This window comes from Seriola lalandi, unplaced genomic scaffold (assembly GCF_002814215.2).
Source record: "Seriola lalandi dorsalis isolate HSWRI2012SDOR001 ecotype SW California unplaced genomic scaffold, Sedor1 jcf7180002054402, whole genome shotgun sequence".
Classification (NCBI taxonomy): domain Eukaryota; kingdom Metazoa; phylum Chordata; class Actinopteri; order Carangiformes; family Carangidae; genus Seriola; species Seriola lalandi.
The window spans coordinates 31538-41040 of NW_019524955.1; the positions used below are offsets into that span (position 1 = coordinate 31538).

Sequence of the window (9503 nt, forward strand, 5' to 3'; positions counted from 1 at the left end):
TGGCTGCCTCTGAAGGATAATCTTACTGCTACAACATAGTGTGTAAATAACATCTTAATAACTGCAGTATCATAAAGGTCATCTCTGTAGAGTTGGGGGAAGTCACCTATTTAGACCAGAGCAAATATACCAACATGGGTATCTGTTCTTTCAGTTGTGGTGCCAGAAATTTTTTTTTTTTAAAGTATATTTTTTTGGGCTTTTTATGCCTTTAATGGACAGCACAGTGGAGAGTGACAGGAAACGGGTAGGCAGAGAGAGGGGGAATGACATGCAGTGAAAGGCTGTCCGATGCGGGATTCGAACCGGGGCCAACTGCAGCGAGGACTGTAGCCTCTACACATGGGGCGCCTGCTTAAACCACTACGCTACACTACGCCCCTGGTGCCAGAAATTTGAATTAGTTAACAATTGCACGTTAACCTAATTGAAACCTTCACCATTCCAAAAGGGTAAAATGATGGTTTATAACTTAAAAGTGTAAACTTACCCTCCTAATTAAAATAAATATATATATATATATATTAATAAAATTTAGCATGTCATAACCGTTCACAATAACTTGATTACAAAAAGAAAAAAAAAATTCTTTGTTGATGCGAGTACTCTTGACAAAAACCATGACATCAACGATCACTTTGAAAATGGGTCTCGGGCCTGGTTTTATTGTTGATATAGATGCACGTAATTGCTACATCAGCAATCAACATTTTAATTCCCATTTTTGGGTAATAACTTTTGGGTTACAACTGCAATAAGGTTTCATGGAAATGTTTTAGACCTTCAGATATAAATTTAGCTACCAACTTGAAGCGATAATTACAAATGAGGCAGCTCCATCAATATTATCTGCAAATTAGGCACATATTCTGTCATGTCAGGCATTCTTTGTGGGTATGGTATTAAACTTGTTCGAATGTTCTGATCTGGCTGTAATCTGAACACAATCCCACTCACTTCAGTAGTACAGCTGTATTTCTTTCAAGAACCAGGTTTCCACTGTTTTCCACTCACCTTTTAAATTTAAGTTTGTGTCTTAGCCAAAATGGACATAAAAATGCATCACAGAAATGTGATGCAACTTTGTGCAACCAACTTCACATCAAATCTTCAGTATTCAGCACATCACAGCACCCCCCAGACATTACAGTAGACCATAAACATGTCTAAGGTAAGAAATGAGGATAGCAAGACAAGAAGGTTGCACTGTTGGAGAATTTTTTTTTTTTTTTTTTAAAAATCGGCAACATAAATTGAAAATGGTCTGACTGCCATTAAAAACTGAAATTCGACCTGAAAATCATTTTACAATATGAAAGAAATATAACAGCACCACAGCCCTTTAAATAACTTAACAGCATCCACATGATCACCACCCCCCAAAACAAACAGAAAAAACAAAAAAACAGCCTGAACCATAAAAGTTTTTATTTTCTTTTATTATCGTTTACAATTTTTGTAGATGTTTATTCATTATTGTCAATGCTTTTGGCAAACATTAGTGCTCCCTATGTTCTGTACAGTCCGGTCCCATGATGTAGACTTAAATTTGATGGGAAACGAGGAATGAGGCATGAGCCAGATGGGTTCAGGCTTTTACAATTTGTCCAGGTAGTTGTCCAAGGCTGGGATACCTTCCTTGAGACCCTTACGTTTGCGTGTCTCCATGACAACTACACCAGGCTTGCTTGTGGTGTCCATTGGGTTTCCTGGAAGGATCTGCCAGTGGTCAAACACACACTGTGGGAAGGCCTGGCCACCAGTGTTGGAGCGAAGGTCAGCTGTGAAACCTGGGAATGGACAGAGCAAAATACGTTTTAATGGGTGCAAGTGAAATTATACTCAGCACCTGTCTGCTGCTTTCAAATCATTCACAATGCTGCTGTAATCTGTTGAAGTACAAGCTAGCATGTACACAACATAGTCAACTTGCGTAATTGGCACACACACTGGAATATATCTTTGTAGAGGGTATAAAATCCAGGCCAACAATTATGTTTGTTTATACCCATCTACCTGCATATGCAGAATCATACACCGTTTGCATCTGGTGGTTAAACAATTATCATTTGCTGCCAATAGTATCTCCTCTTAAGAAGTTTGGTATTTGAATTGTACTAAAAACAAGCATCTTGGGTTTCGGTGACATGTCAATTAGCTATTGTTTCTTTCAGGGATTAGAAAAAACATAACATATCCAATCCAACTGAAAATTAACAACAAAATGCAAGTGGAGGCCACGTCATGTTAAAATGACGTAACTGGCTTACTCATGTACTCGGCAGAAAAGAGTACAGGACTGTTGATAACTATTTACTAAGCACTGTACACTTGACAGACAGAACAGTGAAATAGGCGCCATGTGCGCAAACAATTGCAGTCTGATATGAGAAGGCAAACAGAGCCTTTTCCCATTCCTCATCTCCAAGAGAACACTAGATTACCATGATGACTGCACACTAAGGTGACACCTGTGACCTCACCATAAATTTGATGACTTAAATGCCAACTTCAGACAAAGGTATCATATTTTAATGCCTCAGTCACTAAAATGTAGCAAAAAACAGTGAAAGACTAACACTAAATATAAAATCAAGATGATCACTGCTTTGGAACACATGATTTTGCTGCTTGGCTTATTAAAAAAAAACAAAAAAAAACAAAGACATACCAAATGACTCCATGACAGGCAGGTAGGCCTTGATGACACGCATGGGTGTTCCCATCACACTGGACTCCTCAAACACGTGACCACGCCTCTTGGTCAACACACCATAGATTCCACCCATTGCAACTTCAGGGCACTGCAGAATAGGCAAGAGATATTGGGTTGGACAAACAATACCAAAATCTGTGAAATATAAATGCAACTGTAAAATCTTAACAGTGTGTGTGATAAATAAATTTTTTTGTAACGAATCCATTGTACCCTTCCAAAACCCTAAAGGTGTGACAAGCAACTTTAAAAGTAAAAGGGATTAATCAGAGGCCTAAACTCGTCTCAGGTAGTCAAGTAACTAGAAGAAACAAAATGCAGACTACACGTGCACAGCACATACCTGGATCTCCACCAGATAGACAGGCTCCATGAGTCTGGGCTCAGCTGTCAGCTCACAGGCGTACAGAGCTCTGCGGGCAGTGGGGATAATCTGACCACCACCACGGTGAATAGCATCTGTGTGCAGGGTCACATCATGGATGTCGAAGCGAATGGCACGCATGTTCTCTTCACAGAGGACACCCTGAAAACAAGATTAACAGATTTAAAATGATCTCTGCATTAAAAAAAGAACAGACTATCTTTTAAGCTAATATCTCCATAATAAACTTAAGACAATTTTAGCTGAGTGCAATGACCAGTGAATTCTTGCATATGATGGTCCCTTACCTCCTTGACTGCCCACTGGAAGCCTGCCACAACACTATCCTTGATCTCATTAAGGTACTGCACTCCCTTGGTAACATCCACCAGCATGTTGGGGCCATTTCCATCAGGGCCAAAGCACCAGATTTTTCTGGCCTCAGTGACATCCCACTCATACTTGTCAGCAAGGTAACGGGCACGGGCCTTAAGCTCCTGACGAGCGCTAACGTCACCCTTCTCAATGTCCTCTGCCAGGCCATCTTCGAAGGGACGAGCCCTCATGAACAGACGGTTGTGCTTGTTGGGTGACTTTGACAGACACATGGTATTTGATTCTTCACTGACCGTCTCTCTGTAGGACACCACTGGTTCAGATTTCTAAAAAGAGAACAGCAAAGTTCAATGCAAAAATGTTCACCTTTGAGGATAATATCAAAATGAACCTCTTATCCATTTGATTTTTAGGAATCTTTACACTTATATGGGCAAATACATATTACTTCATAACTCAAGTTTACCTTGAGTGGAATGCAAGCATGGTCCTCCTCCAGATCCTTCAGACAGATCTCCAGATGCAGCTCTCCAGCTCCTGCAATGATATGTTCTCCAGACTCCTCAATGATACACTGCACCATAGGATCGGACTTGGACAGACGCTTCAATCCCTCCACCAGCTTGGGCAGGTCAGCTGGGTTTTTGGCCTCAACAGCAACTCTCACGACAGGGCTGACACTGAACTTCATGACTTTCATGTTGTGTGCCTGCTCAAAGGTGGTGATTGTTCCGGTCTTGACAAGGTACTGGTCCACACCAACCAGACCCACGATGTTACCGCATGGCACATCTTCAATGGGCTCAACGTAACGGCCCATCATCAAAATGGTCCTGCAAGGACAAATGTACATGAGTGGTAGAGAAAGACAATTCAGAAGTGATCAATACCTGATAAATTCATAATTTATGCTACAACACATAAAATAACCAACAGGCCAGATGCTGAAACTAACCTCTGAATTGGCTTCAGGTAGAGGTCGTCCTTCTTTCCAGGGACAAAGTTTGGTCCCATGATGCGTACTTTCAGTCCGGTGGAGACGGATCCAGAGAACACACGGCCAAAGGCGTAGAAGCGACCCTTGTCACTGGTAGGTACCATCTTTGAGATGTACATCATCAAGGGAGCCTTGGAGTCACAGTTCTTGATACCTGGGTAAACAATTTATTCTGACAATCAGTACAAGTCAGAGAACAACAAGCAATTGTTGATATTATGCATTGGCTATACATGTTTGATCTTGTAATCCTCTGCATAAACAAAGTTAAAGTAAATTGGCTTTATACCCATGGCAGCCTCATCATCTCCAGGTCCTTCATAGAGCAGCTCGCAGCGGTACTTCTGGGCAGTGACGGGGGAAGGCAGGTGGATGGTGATCATTTGCAGAAGGGCTTCACCAGCGGGCAGCCAGCGACGCATGACAGCCTTCAGGAGAGGCTTACCCTCCTTGTCCTTGTCCTCAGTATCCAGCTTGATTTCCAGTTTCTGGATCAGTTTGGCAGTTTCCTCCTTCTTGAAGTTCATGATGGCATCAAACACCTGAAAAGAAGACAATTTGAATTGGCAGAATGCATTTAACATGGCCAAGCCAAAGATGTTGAAGCAAACCATTGTTTTTGTGCCCTGCTCAGACTGAAGGTTATCATCACTGGTAAATCAGGTCAAAGTGAAGAATATTCAGGTCATCACTTGCAGGCATACAAAGTAACTGTTCATTTAATATAGTCCAATTTTACTAACAAAATGTCCTAGTTATAAAATGTACTTCTCTGAACACCGCTGTAAGTGTAAGTGCACTGTAATTCAATAATTAATCAAAGTCTTGTCAAATCTGGTTACCTTGAAGATGGGGTCCAGGATAAGAGCAACAAAGGTGCGGGGGTACTTTTTGCCATCGGGTCCATTAGCACTCTTGCTGAACTTTCCAGTTTCCGCATCAAAGTACCTAAAATAATAGATGAGATGTAAAGATTTTCCAAGACAATAATCAGATACAGCTACATTGATATCACACACAAATTGTGAGATTTGAAGAGATTGTTTCAATTTAAAATATGAGTTGAAACATTTTAAAAGAAGCCACTTTTGCGTGCCGTCCTGTCCCTTTATTGAGTGTCTGTCACTGTGCGTTACTGCCAACTATATTACCTAATCACAGACACTTCATTTTCTAATCAAGCTCTCCATTTAGAGACTCACCTGTCACCCCACAGTTTCCTCATCATATCTTCCACCTTCTTGCAGCGCTCAGCTGGAGTCATCTGGGTGTTACCCTTAGCTGCGAACTTGGCAGCATACATCTCAGCAAACTGCTTCAGGGTGAAAGCCCAGCCATGGAGTCCAGAGCCAAAGCCGACAGTACCAATGACTGGATCAACCTAGGAGAGTTGACAGCACCATATCAGGACACGTGCATTTTGATTAATTCATTACAAATTTAAATTAGCTATAGTGACAGCTGAAATGACTTTACTTGAGAGACAAGAGTCAAAAATACTCATGGTTTTCTACAAGCGTGCAAACACAATGAAGCCAGTGGGTGTTGCACTTAAAGGTTCAGACAGCCACTTACCATGATGTTGCCCATAGGTCCATGCTCATCTTCTCCATAAGTGGAGATGATGACATTGACCGTCTCAACAATGCGCTGGAAAGTCTGGTAAAGGTCTTCAGGTTCAAGCTGCAACTCCAACAAGGCACGGTCCATCTTGTTCATCATCAGGACTGGCTTGATACGCTCGCAAATGGCCTGACGGAGCACTGTCTCAGTTTGCACACAAACACCTGGTAGGGATGCACAACAATAGACAATTTAACCCAGGGGAAAGCAGGTTAGGTTATAAATGTGATTTCACATAAATACAATGGTAAGTAGTATTAAGGATATTATTTTTAAGACAATCGTATTAGCAAGCTCCCCTGTGGGCCAGAATGAGCACATTTAGTGGTTTGTATCTTTAAAAAAAAAAAAAAGAAAAAAGAAAAAAAAGAACCAAAGAGCATTACATCAAATTGACCTACTTGTATGGCATTTCAAATCTCATTAAATATTCTGAATTTCGGATTTACGCGATAGAAGGTTGTGACTGGCACTGTAAATGTTTTTTATTTTTTTGGTGCTGGTGTCAGCCTGTGGTCTTTTGATTCTGAGCCAAAAGAAAGAAGCGTAAGTGAAAAACTGAGAATTCATCTGGATAGCTAACATCAGCTACTGAGGATTGTTCGGGCTCCTTACCAGACACGCAGTCCACTACAACCAGGGCTCCATCAGTCACACGGAGAGCAGCAGTCACTTCAGAGGAGAAGTCAACGTGCCCTGGTGAGTCAATCAGGTTGATCAAGAAGCCGGCTCCATCCTTGGTCTGCTTAATGAAGGCCAAGTCATTTTCAGCCAGCTCATAGTACAAGGAGATGGCACTGCAAGTTAGGAAAAGGACACATGACAAATTTAGCAGTTAATTAACTAGCTGATTTTTTTCAAAAGCAACATGCCTGTTTATACATAACCCTTAGAGCTCGACACATCTTCAGTAATGTGTACAGTAATTAACTACAAAACAAGTTCTACAAGTCTACCAACTGTATGCATGTCAATACTGTGCAGACATGTCACATTGTACTGTAGACTGAAAAGGTGCACGTATTGCTGTCGTAACACCACTTTCTTCAAATTGTGTTTTCCATCTAGCTGAAAGGATTGAGACAACAAGGCAGACAACAGCAGCCAAAATAGTCAAAATAAAGAGTGCCATAGTTATCTATGTAGCTGGTGGGCAACTTGTGAAAAAGACATTCCCACAAGCAGAATATTTTCGCCACCTAGATTCTCCGGTTAAGCTGCAATGTGGAGAAATCACAGCTGAACAGGTACTAACCGATAAAAACGTAAGTGCTCACACCACTTACAATGTTACTTATCTACCTGCTGCCAAGATTCATATGAGGGAAAAAAAACTGCAGGAAGGAGAAACAATACAGTGGGTAACGCAGCAAGATACTTACGTGGACTTGATGGTAATGCAGCGTTCCTGTTCATCTTTGCGTGTGTCTGTGAATCGGGTCTCTCCAGCACGAGCTGAGGCAATGATGCCAGCCTTCGACACCAGCGAGTCTGTCAGAGTTGACTTTCCATGGTCGACGTGCGCAATCACAGACATGTTACGGATGTTGGCCTTTTTGTCCATGATGGCACGGATCTGGTCTACGGTAAAGTTCACCTGAGGAGACAAATTCAGGTAAAACAGTCACAAAAAAAAGGAACAAACTTTTTAATGTGGCTGCCTGGCCTTCTGGTTTGATTAGGTTTTAAAACCTAACACTGTCATCCCAAGCTGAAGGGGTTCACAATTTCTTTAGCCATCATTGTATGGGCTCCTATTGAAATGCAGTGGGTATTGGGGCCATCCAATTGACCCAAAGAGAAAAAAAGACAATTGCAAGCCTAGTGATCATCTGCCAACAAGCTATTGAACTATTGAAGCTATTGATGTGCACCAGCATAAAAAAGTGCGTACATAGCAAAAGAGCCTTGCTTAGCTGCTTGTTTCGTGATTTACGGCCACTGGTGTTCATAATTTATAGGCACTTCTGGTTTCAGTAAGTCTACCAGTGTTCATAAAAAACAATTCTGACCGAGTCTTAAAGTTACTTCACCGTACAGTAACTGTACACTCTGTTCATCTGAAATTGTTGCTGAGTCAATGTGAATCATTCGGCACTTCCACCTAGGGCGTTGGGTATCCGCCATCACAACTATGACGTTATTGTTGTCTACGTTCATAAGATCATTTTTAACAGCCCCTAGTCAGTGTTTGTCCACACATCCCGCGAAGGACAATGTTTCATTTCCTTAGCTAATAATGTAACCGATCGATTCTTGTTTCAAGTTGATTCGCCGCAGTAGCACCCGGCATTATATGTCGACATGAATAGGCCACGTGTACAGACTTTGACACTGTGCTAAATGCTAACATTAGCTTGATTGCCTTCCGAGCCGGGGAACGCGAAATGCCGGCAAATCACTCCCACAACTCGTTACAACGTTAAAGAACACGACGAATTGTTGTGTTGATTTTGCTAGCCCCCTCACCACATGTAGCACGTTAAAATGCCAACTGTGCAATAATTCAAACAATAATATCAGCATTTTTCTGGAAAAACAGCTCACGTCAAAGCAAGGGAAGCCACTGTCAAAGTTAGCCCCAACACTTTGGCTTCGCCTAAGGTTAGCATTTTTTAACCTCTATCGACATATTACCACTCAGGCCTGTGATAAATAGTTTTGCTTAGGCAAATAATGCCAGTTAATAAACAGCACTGGCTTTCTCGAGTGGCGGTGGCCCCATAGATGCTAGCGGTACAGATGACAAAATGGTTGCCATTTTGATCAAAGCACAATCCACAGAAGTGACATGTAAGTAACGTAGCATCCAATAAATTCTCATGAAAAAAGATCAATATTAAGGCTAAAGACACCTTATGTGCCCCATATTTTATTAATTGCTCCAAGAAATAATATCAACTCACCATTTTGACGGATGGTTTTGGATTCGCTTGGTGGAGAAAAGAGACAGGAAATTTTTTACACTGCCCACCTCACGAGGGCATAGGCAGGGAAGAGGCCGCTGACGTCAGAAAACAGGGATTTATACCGCGTGCGTCAGCCATGTTCGTAATCACGTACGGACGTTACGTTGAGGACTGTGGTGGCTTGCTCATGCGCTCGCTGCAAGATCCTCTACGGTTTCTCCACTGTCTCTGGGTCGCTGTTTCACTCGATTGGGCTGCTGCCGCTACCACAGCCGCCCAGGGACGAATCTTTGCTAGTTGAGTAACAGGAATCACAGGAGCTTCAATGAATAATTAATTCTGTTCATCAATTACTAATTATTAATTAATTCTGTAAATAAACTGTCATTAGCTGAAAGAAAGTGAGGAAAATAAATATCCCATCTTGATTCTTATTAAAAAAAAAACAACATAACACAGTGTAAAATCATGCTAAACTGTTGCCTTTTTACTGAATGTAAACCATAAAAATAATACCAAATTCTTTTTTCCCACATAGATAAACTCCCTTGCCCTTCT

General features: G+C 41.5%; 1 protein-coding gene and 1 non-coding gene across 2 annotated transcripts; both read right to left on the bottom strand.

The window, feature by feature from the left end:
- Nucleotides 1-1420: 1420 nt before the first annotated feature.
- On the bottom strand, nucleotides 1421-9097 carry LOC111657464 (elongation factor 2b). The gene is made up of 13 exons (XM_023409645.2): nucleotides 8943-9097; nucleotides 7419-7633; nucleotides 6652-6833; nucleotides 5989-6200; nucleotides 5616-5794; nucleotides 5256-5361; nucleotides 4703-4955; nucleotides 4372-4567; nucleotides 3883-4249; nucleotides 3389-3742; nucleotides 3060-3242; nucleotides 2672-2804; nucleotides 1421-1790 (listed from the first exon to the last, which is right to left on the bottom strand). Exons 1-13 carry the CDS (start codon nucleotides 8943-8945, stop codon nucleotides 1597-1599), a joined length of 2577 nt encoding a protein of 858 aa, XP_023265413.1. The 5' UTR covers nucleotides 8946-9097; the 3' UTR covers nucleotides 1421-1596.
- On the bottom strand, nucleotides 5042-5109 carry LOC111657491 (small nucleolar RNA SNORD37). Its single transcript, XR_002760935.1, has one exon. It is a non-coding gene; the product is annotated as a small nucleolar RNA SNORD37 (small nucleolar RNA).
- Nucleotides 9098-9503: the final 406 nt, after the last annotated feature.

What these genes read in the sequence shown, in the direction of transcription:
- LOC111657464 (XM_023409645.2), bottom strand. An exon ending in ATGCTTGCATTCCACTCAAG is followed by an intron (nt 3,743 to 3,882) that starts GTAAACTTGAGT and finishes TTCTCTTTTTAG; the next exon opens with AAATCTGAACCAGTGGTGTC. An exon ending in GCCTGTCATGGAGTCATTTG is followed by an intron (nt 1,791 to 2,671) that starts GTATGTCTTTGT and finishes GTCCATTCCCAG; the next exon opens with GTTTCACAGCTGACCTTCGC.